General features: G+C 39.2%; 1 protein-coding gene across 10 annotated transcripts in view; it reads right to left on the bottom strand.

Moving 5' to 3' along the window:
* The window catches only part of ZZZ3 (zinc finger ZZ-type containing 3), a 139,253-nt gene that overhangs the window by 55,514 nt on the left and 67,140 nt on the right, over positions 1-16,599 (bottom strand). For all 10 annotated transcript variants that reach the window (XM_089920801.1, XM_022581047.3, XM_022581050.3 and 7 more), the window contains one exon: positions 1,358-1,496. In XM_089920801.1, coding sequence (XP_089776927.1) covers positions 1,358-1,496 — 139 coding nt within the window. The remainder of the gene's footprint in view (positions 1-1,357; positions 1,497-16,599) is intronic.

Genomic DNA, 16,599 nt, shown 5'->3' with positions numbered 1-16,599 from the left:
AGATAAAGTGAAAAGAAATTCAGTTCTAAACTAAACACAGAAATGGAAAACCAGCAAATAACCAACCACATAACGTATCTAGTAAATGTGCATAACTGCATCTTTTTGCCCACCCAAGAACATGAATAAAATGCGATTAAGGTTAAAACACCATCTGTCTTAGTTGAATCAATGATAAGTAAACACTGAAAGTACTGTATCTTTTTGCACCAGCAAATTGTTTCATGACAGCAGTGCAGAATCAATAAACACCTAAGTGGGCCCACTATAACACAGAGGGTACAATAGGGTTCTAAAAACTCTAGAAGGTTTAACAAATCAATATATAGATCCTACGTCTATTATGATATTCAATGTTCTGAAAGCAGAGAAAGGAATGCTTGCCAAGTAAATAACATAACTAGAAAAATCCAAATCCAAACAATAATCATCTAAATAAAATGAAGTCCCCAGGGCTGTTCCCTCAACACCTGGTAGACCACTTCTGTGACTCATTAAAAACTAGTAACTAATAACTAAATTTTTCATACTGAACAGGCTAAATTTTTGTGTTGTTTAAGGTGAAAAAGAGGATTCTTTTTCATAGTTTTTCAGTTTTAATCTTTTCAGACAATGCTGATTAATATTTGCCTCTCAAATTTACTGAATAATTAGTGGGCCCCTAATTCAAGACACATACTGTGGCATAAATGCACATCTAGATTATCTCCATGTTTACACACTAAGAAAGTTATAAAAACTTGAATCACTTTCAAATGGTTAACTGCTTAAATATGAAAGTTATGTTTTAAGGAAAAAATAGAATTATAAGGAATTTTACACTAAAATAAAAGAACATTTCAAAATTAAGTAAAATTTATATACCTCATTCTCATAGACTTGGCAACCATAACCCTAAAGACATTTAAAATATAGTTTTTGTTTGTATCACCATTGTTTTCTATCTCACTACGTTCAGAGTTAGAAAAGTAACTCTAAACTAAGCAGTAAATAAATACTAAAGTATTTTTTCTTTTAGCTTCAACAATCTTGAAGTCCTGAAAGCAAAACAGGGAAAATATTTTTAAGATGGGGAAGGAAGAAAGTAACAGAAAAAGACTGTAAAAATGGCTAGGAACAGGACATCAAGTTTCTAAACACACATCCAATTGAAGCTCCTAGCTATCTTCATTGAGGTATATCTTATTGTGTGTTTGGTGGGGGTGAAGGAAGGCAGTATTCTGCCTTCAGTAATATGGTTAATTACAGAAGGGGAAAAAAATTAAACATTTAAACAAGTATATAATCATATAAAAAGAATAAACCGAGTTATTACCAAATACATCTCAATAAATCTTAAAAATTGCTCAATATATACCTTCTTCTGGAGTTTTTCCACAAATCCAATGGGATTTTTTAGTGCTTCTCTCTGATGTCTGCCTAAGTTTTCAAGGTCCTGGACTGCTTGAGAACGTTGAGCCTCGAGTACAGCAATCGTCTGTAACAGTCTCTGATAACTACAGAGACAAAAAAAAAAAGCCCTCACTAAAATTTTCTAGTTACAACAATAAATAAAAACTGAGTTCAAGCCGTGATCTACTATTAAGTCACACAGTCTTTGTAAAGTTACCTGAAAGAGTTTTAGTAAAACATATTACTGGGAATAAATGAGGTCTTCCTGAGTTACGAAGTACCTAGTCAGAAAATAGCAGTTAGAGAAAGCAAAGCCTTATTCTCCCATCTAAAGTTCTTAATTCTTGAACCGGAACAAGTACAGAAAGTAAGAAAGCAAGCATCTTGACTTTCCAGCAATCCAAGTCAAATTTTTTTTTAAATCGTAAGATTTTTAGCACCAGGAGGGATCACCAAATTCAGTCCCTCTGTTGTACTCTGTTGGAATAAGAAATCTGAGGCAAATTTTCTTGACCAGAGTTACAAGAAACTGTCACATAATTCAGACATGATCTTAGTTGGCATGGTTCTCATTTGCTCGTTCTGTTATACCTCCATTCTAGAGGAAGTTTACTTCCCTGTCAATTCTTAAGTATTAAACATTTTTACAGAAGAAAGGACTCAAAGATATTTCTTACTTCCCTGCCTATAACAGTCTATTTAGCACAGCTAACATAGAATTTTACCCACACAAACCTACTATCTGTTCATAGTCTCCTCCCCCCCACCCCAGTTCAAATTGTCTTGCCTCTCTAATGTCTAGTTTCACATATCAGTACACATAAGGAAACACGTTAGCACAAAAACCCTGAATACTTGAATGCATTTTGCAAAAGAACTAAGAACAAATCACTCCAAGTTCACTTCAAAATAAGTCACTAGGTCTTTAAAATATTAGTGAAGCACAATTTTTCTTTATGGCTTTCAATAAATTTCATTCTGTTTCCCAACAGACTATAAACTCCATAATGGCAAACACATCTGAAAAGTCCACTGTTTTGTTTATTCAGTGTGCAGCACACTTCCCAACATATAGATGCTCAGTAAATATTCTTTGAATGAACAAATGGACAGATGTTCTGTGCAATCAAAAGTATACTGAAACTTTTAAGTCCGGAAGTTAGCAAACAAGCAGAAATTTCAAGGGTAAAACAATGCAGTTTTGATGTTCACAGCCATGGCGTAACTGCAACATGACATTCTCTATTAGAACACCGTTTCAGCCCCCTGCCTAAAACATATTCTTATTCTCAAGTCCCTTGTTACCTAATCCCTGATGAGATGTTTAATAATCAAGGTAAAAACTCCTAACACTGAAGGGTAAGGCTTCTCTCAAGCTAGAGATACTTCATTCAAAAGTTAGAACTGAAAAAAAAAAAAAAAAAAAGTTAGAACTGAATTGGAAACCAAGGTCTGTACTAAGTTACTCCTGGATCAGTTACAGAGGTTAAGCCTAAACTCACCTTCACTCTGCCTCTGTTTGCTTTGAGGTGTATGGCGTGTACAAACCTTGACCGTGCTGGTGTTTTCTTACCAGGCAGGCTCACCCACACTCAATCTTAGGGTGATTGTACTGAGTCAGGTAGAACCTAACCTCTCTATAATACTCTTAATTGCCATATTTCACCTTCAGAATACCTACCCCATGTAGCTGAATAACCAAAGACTTACATGGTGTCTCTGTGATGACTGACCCCTGCTTTAAAGAGGACACACTTCTGTATCATCAATATGAAAATGATTATGAGTCTATTCAACTTGCAGCAAACTACTGTAAGCAAGTAACAATTAATGAGGCACAAGTAAGAACAGAGTTATAGGAAAAAACAAGCAGAGACTTGAAAAAAGTGCTACAGTCAGTCACTGCCACTGGGAAGAAAGGCCTCTATTTGAAGTCAGTAAATTTTAACAATTTTTACTGTATGTAAATTATTCCACAATGATTCTGACTTCAAAAAATAATTCTAACAGAGATTACAAAGGAAGTATAACTCTTCACTCCCTATTTTGCTTCTCTTCAATCAAGATTAAATGATTAGCAAATTGAAAGACCTAATATATACATTGGTAAAGACTTAAAAGTCCAGAATAAGTAAAAAGACTGTAAGAAGATACTGAATTTAAGTCTTCTAGGCCAGCTAATTTGAATAATTTCCTAGAGTATTCAGAGATTTTACCAATAAGATTATCATACATATCCCTAAGCAGAAATGGAGAAAATAAAAAACTGGCATGACATCTAAAAAACAGTATAATACAGACAAATCTAATTTCAATCCTACCCATCCACTCACTTCACCTCTAAAAGCAAACCACTGGAATCTGACCCAGGCATCAATTGAGGCAAGATTCACCTGTCCATTAATTTAGGCACTATCCTTAAAAGCTTCAGTAATTATCAAAGTAAATCAGGAACAGAGCTTAGGTATAATAGAGGATCTACCACTACACCAGAGAGGGAGTAAAGGAACTGGATGGGAAGGAATGGGACAGGACTGCCATGTTGTGGGGGATGGAGGATGGGTATGTGAGGGTCCATCATACCATTCTGTCCACTTTTTTGTATGCTTGAAGTTCTCCACAATGAGTTAAAAAGAAAACTCCAATTTGAGTTCAAATTAACCGGTGATGTGGCCACTGTACTCTTCCTGGGCTAATCGGATCATACTTGCTACTGTATTCAGCTCTGCTTTGAGAGACAAACAGGTTCATGACCACACAAGATGGATGGGAGACTATGTAATATGAAATAACAAATAGTGTCAAACATTTACTGAATGTGTACTATATATATTATACAATGTGCAATTAGTCAATTCTCATAATCAACTTACAAGATAGGTACCATTACCCTTATTTCACAGATAAGTAAACCAAGGCACAGATCATGCCAGCCATTTGTTCCATAATGTGATGTGAGGAATAATTAGCCAAGAAATGGGAACCCGCAATAAAATATTATTTCAATCTTTATGTAACATGCAGTTATGTGGAAAAGAAAATAGACTTGTTTTATAATATACAAAAGGGCAAACTAGAATCAAATTGTGATAAGACACAATATGAAGAAAAACCTTCTCTCAGTCAAAACCAATAAAAGATGGTAGGACAGTGCCCAATCACCATAGATGTTCACAGAGATATTTAAAGGAAATTCAAGCATTAAAAAATCCTGAAGGGCTTCCCTGGTGCCGCAGTGGTTGAGAGTCCGCCTGCCGATGCAGGGGACACGGGTTCGTGCTCCGGTCCAGGAAGATCCCACATGCCGCGGAGCGGCTGGGCCCATGAGCCATGGCCGCTGGGCCTGCGCGTCCGGAGCCTGTGCTCCGCAATGGGAGAGGCCACAACAGTGAGAGGCCCGCGTATAGCAAAAAAAAAAAAAAATCCTGAAACTCTTTTACTCCAGTAAAACATGCTGCTTTCAATTCTGCTATTCACTGAACCAAGTAAGAGGATGGAAAGACTGGGGAAAAAAAAAAGTATATACTTTTACATGAATGCAAGTAGAGTACAGCTTCCCCACATGGACAACTTTGTATTAAATCTCTCAAAATTATTTTTTATCTATTTCTAAAGCTGAATCCAATGCAAAGAACAGCAAGCTTAGCTGTGGCAGATAATTGTTAATATTATTTCTGTTTCATGTCTTCAACATAAAAAGAATTTTAGCTTGTGTACTGAGGAATCACATTTGACTAAAATAGAAATACTCTTCAAATCTACATCTAAGTTACTTTCACTACTTTTCACTCTCCAAGCCTTCCTGAATTCTTTACTCACTTCTGTGAATTTTAAAACATTTATATGAAAGAGTATATTTGTAAAAATACTGATGTCTGAAAGAGGATACCAAGAATTAACAATCTAGAAGTTTAATTGCATCCTCCAATTTCTAGGCAGTGATATTACACACACTATGAGACAGAGTGAGAGAGAGAGAGAGAGAGAGAGAGGAGAAAGATTTTATTTCCAAGCAAGCCAGAATCTTTTTCAAGGAGTCAGATTTCAATTCTATTGTGGAAGGTTACATGGCATTTGTAATTTTAAAAAACTAATGGGGAAACTATTTATTTATTTATTTATTTATTTTTGGCTGCATTGGGTCTTCATTGCTGCACACGGGCTTTCTCTAGTTGCAGCAAGCAGGGGCTACTCTTCGTTGTGGTGTGTGGGCTTCTTTTGTTGTGGAGCATTGGCTCTAGGCACATGGGCTTCAGTAGTTGTGGCACACAGGTTCAGCAGTTGTGGCTCGCGGGCTCTAGAGTGCAGGCTCAGTAGTTGTGGCACACGGGCTTAGTTGCTCTGCGGCATGTGGGATCTTCCCAGACCAGGGCTCAAACCCGTATCCCCTGCACTGGTAGGTGGATTCCTAACCACTGTACCACCATGGAAGTCCCTGGGGAAACACTTTAAAAAATCTAAACTGAGGGTTATTCTGCCCCTAAAATTGGCTTGATTATTCAGTCATTAAATAGTGTCACTAAAGACCTCACCATCACCAAAAAAAAAAAAAAAAAAGGAAAGGAAAAAAAAAGAAAGCTATTCTAGATCAGGAGTCTACAACCTATGGTCTGCCTGTTTTTTTAAATAAAGTTTTATTGGGACATACCTATACTCATTTGTTTACACAATGTCTATGGCTGTTTTCTAGCCACAATGACAGAGTGGAGTAGCTGTAAAGTGGAGTTGATCCCCAAAGCCTAAAATATTACTATCTGCGCCTTTAGGGAAAAGTTTGCAAGGCCCTGCTTTAGATCAAAAGATACAGAGACATGACAATCAAATGTAATGCATAATCTGAGATTAGCTCCCACAGCGGGAAAACGGACATTTGGGTGTATAGATGGAAAATTTTTAATATATTGCTCTTTGTATCAGTGCCAAACTGGTGTAATAAGGTAGTTAAGGTTATGTAGGAGAACGTCCTTGTTTTTAGGAGACATATACTAACATATACAGGTGATAAGTCTACAACACACTTTAAAACTGCTTAGCAGGCACTCCCCTGGTGGTCCAGTGTCTGCGCTCCCAATGCAGGGGGCCTGGGTTCAATCCCTGGTCAGGGAACTAGATCCCACATGCCACAACTAAGATTTCGCATGTCACAACTAAAAGATTCCGCATGCCGCAACGAAGATCCCACGGGCCTCAACTAAGACTTGGTGTAGCCAAATTAACTAATTAATTAATTAAAACCCGGCTTAGCAAAAAGAAAAGTTTTATAGTATATGAGGTAGGAACGAAGATGAGGGGGAAAGAGTAGCATGATTATTATTAGCTGGAATACTAAGCTTGATTAAACACACCGAAAAAAACTAGAGGAAGTAACATGACATAATAATAAACCTATTAGTTTATACTGTAAGAAGAAAAGGAAAAGGGGTATAAGAAAAACTTACAATCAGATGACTTAACAAATGTTTTCACATGTGTGCACAAATGCACTCTTGTATGCATTGAGTAGAAGGAAATAAGATAAAGAAGAGCAAGATTTATTGTAGATTTTATTTTCAATAGGACAAAGTTATGTAAAGCAAATTGGTTCTCAAAAATAACAGTAACATTTTAACAAAATTTTAAACAATAACAAATTTCATCATAGCAATCTACCAGGGTAAAACAATTGAGGGAGGAGCCTCAATTTACTCTAACTATACCATTATCTTAACTAAGCGTGGCATTTTCTACTGTCTGCAAAATATTGAGCTCACCATGTATATACATGATTGAACAGAAATTACTTTCATGAAAGTAGAACACATGGTTTTTAAAATTATTGTCTTCCTTCACGAAGGATTTGAAACACTAAAACTACAGGATTTTCAAATTCAATAATTCACAAATGGTCTCTCTCACTTTTCATTAGAGAATGATCAAAAAGACTTTTATGAAATTCTGTGTTAAGACAGAAACTAATACCTCAGCTCCTGAAAGTATGTCTTTCCAGATATAAAGATCAACCCTGTATTGAAAACAACTAAAAATGCTGAATTAAAAACAAATAAAGAGGGACTTCCCTGGTGGTACAGTGGTTAAGAATCCGCCCACCAATGCAGGGGACACGGGGTTTGAGCCCTGGTCCGGTAAGATCCCACATGTCACGGAGCAACTAAGCCTGTGCGGCATAACTACTGAGCCTGTGCTCTAGAGCCTGGGAGCCACAACTACTGGGCCCATGCACCACAACTATTGAAGCCCGTGTGCCGAGAGCCCATGCTCCACAACAAGAGAAGCCACCATGATGAGAAGCCAACTCACAGCAACAAAGAGTAGACCCTGCTCACCGCAACTAGAGAAAGCCCATGCGCAGCAACAAAGACCCAACACAACCAAAAACTTTTTTAAAAAATTAATAAAAAAAATAAATAAAAACAAATAAAGAAAAAACCGTGTACTTTTTTTTATTTTAAAAGCATAGAAGGGGCTTCCCTGGTGGCACAGTGGTTGAGAGTTCCCCTGCCAATGCAGGGGACACGGGTTCATGCCCCGGTCTGGGAAGATCCCATATGCTGCAGAGCGGCTGGGCCCGTGAGCCATGGCCGTTGAGCCTGTGCGTCCGGAGCCTGTGCTCCGCAATGGGAGAGGCCACAACAGTGAGAGGCCCGCATACCGCAAAAAAAAAAAAAAAAAGGCATTTCCCTTAAGGTTTCATCAATATCCTGAAGATACAGTCATTCTTTCAATGGTCTCTACAATAAAAGTTATCAGATTTCTCTTTTCCGAGTCTATCTTAGTACCTGGAAACTGGCCTAGGATAGATCTAGATTGGAGTCTACAATCTCTGTCTACAATACTTTAACAACAACAAAAAAAAGCATGACAGTTAAGCTATATTTTCCTTGTCTCATCACTTTTTGTTTTATCTGAGTCTAACTTAAATAGAAGGCTTAAACAAGCTTCATACATTTTTCTATACTCTGATGCCAAAGTACGGTTTTTAACATAGTTTTTCTTAGTTACAAATACCTGAAGAAGCAGCATGATTTCATTCTGTTTTCATTAACTCATTCACCTCCTATGCTAAAGTACTGCATTAAACACTCGGGATACAAAGGGCCTTTTCCTATCAGAGGTATCAGTCAAGGGGGCAACACAAATAAGTAAACAGCCAATTACAATATGGGGTATGAGTGTTGTAAAGAGGAATGCACACAATATAGGAGGGCTTTAAACAGAGGTCTCTGAGGGTAAGGAAAAGCTTCCCAAAAGAAGTTCAGCTGAGACCAGAAAGAAGAAAGGGAATTAGCTGGGGAAGAGGTGTAGAAGGGAAGAAGAGTTCAAGAATTTTTCCAACCAAACAGAAGGAACATTATGCAGAAATGCTTCTAGGCAAAGCACAGAACCTAAGACCAGAAAAGAGGTTTGGTATGACTGGGAGTGAAGACAGAGTTGAGGCTCGAGAGGAAGAATGGGATCAATTACACACGGGTCTGTAAAGTCAAGACTGAACTTGATTTTAAGGGCAATGGGAAGCTCTGGAGGAGTTTTAAGCTGAAGGAAAAAAATGTTGCTTTTTACAAAAACCATTCACACCAGAACAAGGAGAATGGATTAGAGTGGAGCAAGACTCCAAAAGGAGACCAATTAATGAGCTCTTGCTGTAATAACCAAGAGGAAAGACAGGCTATTCAGGTAGTGGGCATGGAGAAAGAATGAGGTGAGTAGGTAATTTGAGAGATTTATATGGTAGGTTCTATAGCACTTGGTGACTGCCTGGACAAAAGAAATATTAAAAAATAAAAAAATTTCAAGAAGGAGGGCCAGTGAAGCCAACTTCTAATTTAAAAAAAAATCTAAGGTAAAAGGCTATGTCCACTAGATTTCACACAAGGAAATCATTAGTAAGTCACTTCAGTGGCGTGCTGGGAGGTTTACGCTAGACTTCAATACTTTAGGATTGAGTGAAAAGTTAACAAAGGAGAAATGGGAAATATAATCAATTTAATCAAGAAATTTAGCTGTGAAGGGGAGAAAGTAAGTAGTTGAAAGGTATTTGGGAAATGAAAAGATAATCTTTAAATCAGAAAAGACTTAAGCATGTTTAAATGCAGATGGAAAAGGGACCATTAGAAAGGTTGATTCTGGGGCTTCCCTGGTGGTGCAGTGGTTGGGAGTCCGCCTGCCGATGCAGGGGACGCGGGTTCGTGCCCCGGTCCAGGAGGATCCCACATGCCGCGGAGCGGCTGGGCCCGTGAGCCATGGCCACTGAGCCTGCGCGTCCGGAGCCTGTGCTCCGCAACGGGAGAGGCCACGGCAGTGAGAGGCCCGCATACCGCAAAAAAAAAGAAAAAGAAAAAAAAAAAAAGATCTATAGCCGTGAATCAGTGTGATACACCACATCAACAAATTGAACAATAAAAACCACATAATCATCTCAACAGATGGAGAAAAAGCTTTTGACAAAATTCAGTACCCATTTATAAAGACTCTCCAGAAAGTGGGCATAGAGGGAACATACCTCAACATAATAAAGGCCATATATGACAAACCTAGAGCTAACATCATACTCAATGGTGAAAAGCTGAAAGCATTTATTTCCTCTAAGATCAGGAACAAGACAAGGGTGCCCACTCTGACCACTTTTATTCAACACAGTTTTGGAAGTCCTAGCCACGGCAACCAGAGAAGAAAAAGAAATGAGAGAAATCCAAATTGGAAAGAAAAAGTAAAACTGTCACTGTTTGCAGATGACATGACAGTATATACAAAGAAAACCCTACAGATGCTACCAGAAAACTACTAGAGCTCATCAATGAATTTGGTCAAGCTGCAGGATACAAAATTAATACACAGAAATCTGTTGCATTTCTATACACTAACAACAAAAGACTGAAAGAGAAATTAAAGAAACAATCCCATTTACTGTCACATCAAAAAGAATAAAATACCTAGGAATAAACCTAAGGAGACAAAAGACTTGTACAGTACTCTGAAAACTACAAGACGCTGATGAAAGAAACTGAAGATGACACAAACAGACGGAATGATATACCATGTTCTTGGATTGGAAGAACCAACATTGTTAAAATGACTATACTACCCGAGGCAATCTACAGATTCAATGCAATCCCTATCAAATTACCAATGGCATTTTTCACAGAACTAGAAAAAAAAAATCTTAAAATTTGTATGGAGATACAAAAGACCCCAAATAGCCAAGGCAATCTTGAGAAAGAAAAACGGAGCTGGAGGAATCAGGCTCCCTGACTTCAGTCTATACTACAAAACTACAGTCATCAAAACAGTATGGTACTGGCACCAAAACAGTAATATAGATCAATGGAACAGGATAGAAAGCCCAGAAATAAACCCACGCACCTATGGTCAATCTATGACAAAGAGGCAAGACTATACAATGGAGGAAAGACAGTCTCTTCAATAAATGGTGCTGGGAAAACTGGACAGCTACATGTTAAAAAATAAAATTAGAACATTTGTTCACAGCATACAAAAATAAACTCAAAAGGGATTAAAGATCTAAATGTAAGACCAGATACTATAAAACTCTTAGAGGAAAACAAAAGCAGAACACTCTTTGACATGAATCACAGCAAGATCTTTTTCGATCTATCTCCTAGAGTAATGGAAATAAAAACAAAAATAAACAAATGGGACCTAATTAAACCTAAGAGCTTTCACACAGCAAAGAAAACCATAAACAAGACGAAAGACAACCCACAGAATGGGAGAAAATATATGCAAACAACGCGACCGACAAGAGATTAGTCTCCAAAATTTACGAACAACTCATGTGGATCAACGTCAAAAAGACAAACAACCCAATCAAAAAACGGGCAGGAGACCTAAATAGACATTTCTCCAAAAAAAAAAAACATAAAGATGGCTAAGAGGCATGTGAAAAGATGCTCAACATCACTAATTATTTGAGAAATGCAAATCAAAACTACAATGAGGGGACTTCCCTGGTGGCGCAATGGATAAGACTCTGCGCTTCCAATGCAGGGGGCCTGGGTTCGACCCCTGGTCAGGGAACTAGATCCCTCATGTATGCCACAACTAAGACTTTGCATGCCACAACTAAGGAGCCCATGTGTCACAACTTAGGAGCTTGCGAGCCACAACTAAGGAGCCCACATGCTGCAACTAAGGAGCCAACAAGCCACAACTAAGGAGCCCACCTGCTGTAACTAAGACCTGGTGCAACCAAACAAATAAATCTTAAAAAAAAAAAAAACACACAATGAGCTATCACCTCACACCAGTCAGAATGGCCATCATCAAAAAATCTACAGACAAGGGCTTCCCTGGTGGTGCAGTGGTTAAGAATCTGCCTGCCAATGCAGGGGACATGGGTTCGATCCCTGTCCAGGAAGATCCCACATGCCGTGGAGCAACTAAGCCTGTGCGCCACAACTACTGAGCCTGTGCTCTAGAGCCCACAAGCCACAACTACTGAAGCCCACATGCCTAGAGCCTGTGCTCTGCAACAAGAGAAGACACTGCAATGAGAAGCCCACGCACCACAAGGAAGAGTAGCCCCCACTCGCTGCAACTAGAGAAAGCCGGCATGCAGCAACAAAGACCCAACGCAGCCAAAAAAAAAAAAAAAAAAAAAAACAAAAAACCTATAAACAATATGCTGGAGAGGGTGTGGAGAAAAGGGAATCCCCCTACACTGTTGGTAAGAATGTAAATTGGTATAGTCACTATGGAGAACAATATGGAGGCCCCCTCAAAAACTAAAAATAGAGCTACCATATGATTCAGTAATCCCACACCTGGGCATATATCTGGAAAATAATATGGTTCAAAAGAATATATGCACAGCAATGTTCACTGCACTGCTGTTCACAGTAGCCAAGACATGGAAGCAACCTAAATGTCTACCAACACATGAATGGATAAAGAGGAAGTGGTACATGTATACAATGGAATATTACTCATCCATTAAAAAGAAATAATGCCATTTGCAGCAACACGGATGGACCTGGAGATTATCATAATAAATGAAGTCAGTCAGAGAAAGACAAATATATGATATCGCTTATATATGGAATCTAAAAAAAAATTGATACAAATGAACTTACATACAAAACACAAAGAGACTCACAAACTTAGAGAACAAACTTATGGTTACCAGGGGGAAGGGTGGTGGGGAGAGATCAACTGGGAGTTTGGACATGACATGTACACACTGCTGTATTTAAAACAGATAACTGGGCTTCCCTGGTGGTGCAGTGATTAAGAATCTGCCTGCCAGTGCAGTGGACACAGGTTCGATCCCTGGTCAGGGAAGATCCCAAATGCTGCGGAGCAACTAAGCCCGTGCGCCACAACTACTGAGCCTGCACTCCAGAGCCCGCAAGCCACAACTTCTGAGCCCGCATGCCACAACTACTGAAGTCCACGTGCCTAGAGCCCGTGCTCCACAACGAGAAGCCAACACAATGAGAAGCCTGTGCACCACAATGAAGAGTAGCCCCCACTCGCCGCAACTAGAGAAAGCCCACACACACGAATGAAGACCCAACACAGCCAAAAATAAATAAATTTATAAAAATAAATAAATAGGGCTTCCCTGGTGGCGCAGGGGTTGAGAATCTGCCTGCTAATGCAGGGGACACGGGTTCGAGCCTGGTCTCCACATGCCGCGGAGCAACTAGGCCTGTGAGCCACAACTACTGAGCCTGCGCGTCTGGAGCCTGTGCTCCGCAACAAGAGAGGCCGCAATAGTGAGAGGCCCACGCACCGTGATAAAGAGTGGCCCCAGCCTGCCACAACTAGAGAAAGCCCTTGCACAGAAACGAAGACCCAACACAGCCAAAAATAAAAATAAATTAAAAGAAGGCTCAACCTTTTTTAAATAAATAAATAAATAGATAGATAGATAACCAACAAGGACCTACTGTATAGCACAGGGAGCTATGCTCACTACTCTGTAATAACCTAAATGGGAAAAGAATATGAAAAAGAACAGATACATGTATATGTATAACTGAATCACTTTGCTGTACACCTGAAACTAACACAGCATTGTTAATCAAATATAATCAAAAAAAAAGGATCTATAGTACTGAAGCACCATCTTTAACCAAAGGTAATTACCCTAGCACTGAAAGACTTGTGAGCCCTAAATCACAATGCCAGTGACCGACTTGGATTTCACCTACACTTAATTAAGAACACTTAATAAGTCAAAATAGATGCTGGTCATACACAATCATTTATTTTTACATGATTTATGAGCATGATTAACAAGCTACTGTAATTTTTTTCACCCCATCTTTAAGATAGTTCTAAACTAATTAGTTAAACCTAGGACTCTGAACATGGCAGACAAAAATTACTATGTCTAGAAAAAAATAATAATAATTTCTTAAAACTAGAACCATCTATTTATTCAAGAGCCTGTCAATTCAAGTTCAGCTAGACTAGTAAGACATTAGAAAATCATATTTGTAATACCTATTTTTAAATTAATCATAACAAATCCATGTAACTTGAGTTTGCATTTTTGTTGTGGTCTTCAAATGTTACTATATATTAGCTGAAGTGTTCCAGAAAACTGAAAGATTTCAATCGTTTCTTAGAATCAAAGAAATGATGGAAGATGTTCTCAAGGACATATCTTTTTCAGTAAATGAATATTAACACAAATGAAGACTGAGGGAAACTATATCTGATAATTTACAGACATTTACTTATTACTTGCTCTTCAAAGTATAAGACCAAATAAATAAAAATATGATCAGAGTGCAACATATTACCATGAAACCACTTCTGACATAATGCTATTTGGACTGGCCCTTTAAAATTCTATGCTGCCTGTCATCTAATGGCTTATAAACAATATAAGAATTTTTTAATATTATTGTAGATTATAATAGTTATGCTTAATAAATGTCAGAAGACATCTTATTATAGATGCCAAATTAAAGATTAGCACTCACTTTTAAGGGTCATAAAAAGAAAAAAGGAAAATACATGTTCTAAGTTTAAAAGTTTTTCTCCTAAAAATAAATTTAACTTTTTTTTAAATTTATTTTTTATTTTCTGGCCGCATTGGGTCTTCCTTGCTGTGCGGGGACTTTCTCTAGTTGCGGCGAGCGGGGGCTACTCTTTGTTGCGGTGCGCGAGCTTCTCATTGTTGCGAAGCATGGGCTCTAGGCGCGTGGGCTTCAGTAGTTGTGGCACTTGGGCTTCAGTAGTTGTGGCTCGCAGGCTCTAGAGCACAGGCTCAGTAGTTGCGGTGTATGGGCTTAGTTGCTCTGCGGCACGTGGGATCTTCCTGGACCAGGGCTCAAACCCGTGTCCCCTGCATTGGTAGGCAGATTCTTAACCACTGCGCCACGAGGGAAATCCAAATTTAAAATTCTTAATGAAATATTTTAATTGAAAAACCAATCTGAAATTTCTCTTTTTAAGCTGAATCATTAAAATTTAGTAGGGGGGCTTCCCTGGTGGCGCAGTGGTTGGCAGTCCGCCTGCCGATGCAGTGGACACAGGTTTGAGCCCTGGTCCAGGAAGATCCCACATGCCGCAGAACGGCTGGGCCCGTCAGCCATGGCCGCTGCGCCTGCGCGTCCGGAGCCTGTGCTCCGCGACGGGGGAGGCCACAGAGGTGAGAGGCCCGCGTACCGCAAAAAAAAAAAAAAAAAAATTAGTAGGGAATTCCCTGGCGGTCCCGTGGTTAGGACTCAGCATTTTCACAGCCGTGGGCTCAGGTTGGATCCCTAGTTGGGGAACTAAGATCCCCCAAGCCGCAGCGTGGCCAAAAAAAAATAAAATTAGTCTCAGTATTGAAGTTCTAAAACTATCCTATATAAGGCAATGACTTTCAAACCTGGCTGAATATTACAATCATTTGGAGAGCTTTTTAAAGAGAGAGAGAGGGGTGATCAAGATTCCACAGACTAAATCAGAATCTCTAGGGCAAGTCTAGGCATTCATATATTTTTAAAACATCGTAAGTGATTCTAATGTGCAGCTCTATTCTGCTACATTGTATCAATCCTAAAAAGCAATAAAGATTCATTAAGAATTATCGGGCTTCCCTGGTGGCGCAGTGGTTGAGAGCCCGCCTGCCGATGCAGGGGACACAGGTTCGTGCCCCGGTCCGGGAAGATCCCACATGCCGTGGAGCGGCTGGGCCCATGAGCCATGGCCGCTGAGCCTGCGCGTCCGGAACCTGTGCTCTGCGGCGGGAGAGGCCCGCGTACCGCAAAAAAAAAAAAAAAAAAAGTAAGAATTTTCACTATTAGGGACTTCCCTGGTGGTGCAGTGGTTAAGACTCCATGCTCCCAATGCAGGGGGGCCCAGGTTCGATCCCTGGTCAGGGAAATAGACCAGCATGCCACAACTAAGACCTGGGACGGCCAAATAAATAAATATCTTCTAAAAAAGAATTATCGGGCTTCCCTGGTGGCGCAGTGGTTGAGAGTCTGCCTGCCGATGCAGGGTACACGGGTTTGTGCCCCAGTCCGGGAAGATCCCACGTGCCGCGGAGCGGCTGGGCCCGTGAGCCATGGCCGCTGAGCCTGCGCGTCCGGAGCCTGTGCTCCGCAACGGGAGAGGCCACAACAGTGAGAGCCTAGCTTACCGCAAAAAAAAAAAAAAAAAAAGAATTATCAATATTAGAAACTACTATTCACAGTTGAGATGAATGAATGAAATAATTTAACTAAGGGGCAAAGATAATGTATAACTGCAATACAATTTTTAAAAATTATTTGTGAGCTAGAGATTGTCATACTGAGTGAAGTCAGACAGAGAAACACAAACATCATATGATATAACTTATATGTAGAATCTAACAAAAGGGTACAAATGAACTTATTTACAAAACAAAAGTAGAGTCACAGATACAGAAAACAAACAAGGTTACCAGGGATAAGGGGGGGAGGGATAAATTGGGAAACTGGGATTGACATATAAACTCTACTATACATAGAAGAGATAACTAATGAGGACCTACTGCATAGCACAGGGTACTCTGCAATGGCCTATATGGGAAAAGAATTGAAAAGAAGAGTGGATATATGTACATGTATAACTGATTCACTTTGCTGTACACCTGAAGCTAACACAACATTGTAAATCAATTATACTCCAATAAAAATGTTTTTAAAAAATTATTTGTGAGCTACATTTAAGTCTTTACAAATCAAGAAAGCAAATTTAGGCAGTGTCATGTACCAAAAGTAATAT

The sequence above is a fragment of the Delphinapterus leucas genome, chromosome 1 (genome assembly GCF_059928025.1).
Source record: "Delphinapterus leucas isolate spDelLeu-1000000601 "Yukka" chromosome 1, BTC_Dleu_Yukka2, whole genome shotgun sequence".
NCBI classification, from domain to species: domain Eukaryota; kingdom Metazoa; phylum Chordata; class Mammalia; order Artiodactyla; family Monodontidae; genus Delphinapterus; species Delphinapterus leucas.
Note: the sequence above shows the minus strand (reverse complement) of the source record. Positions and strands in the feature narration are given on the sequence as shown.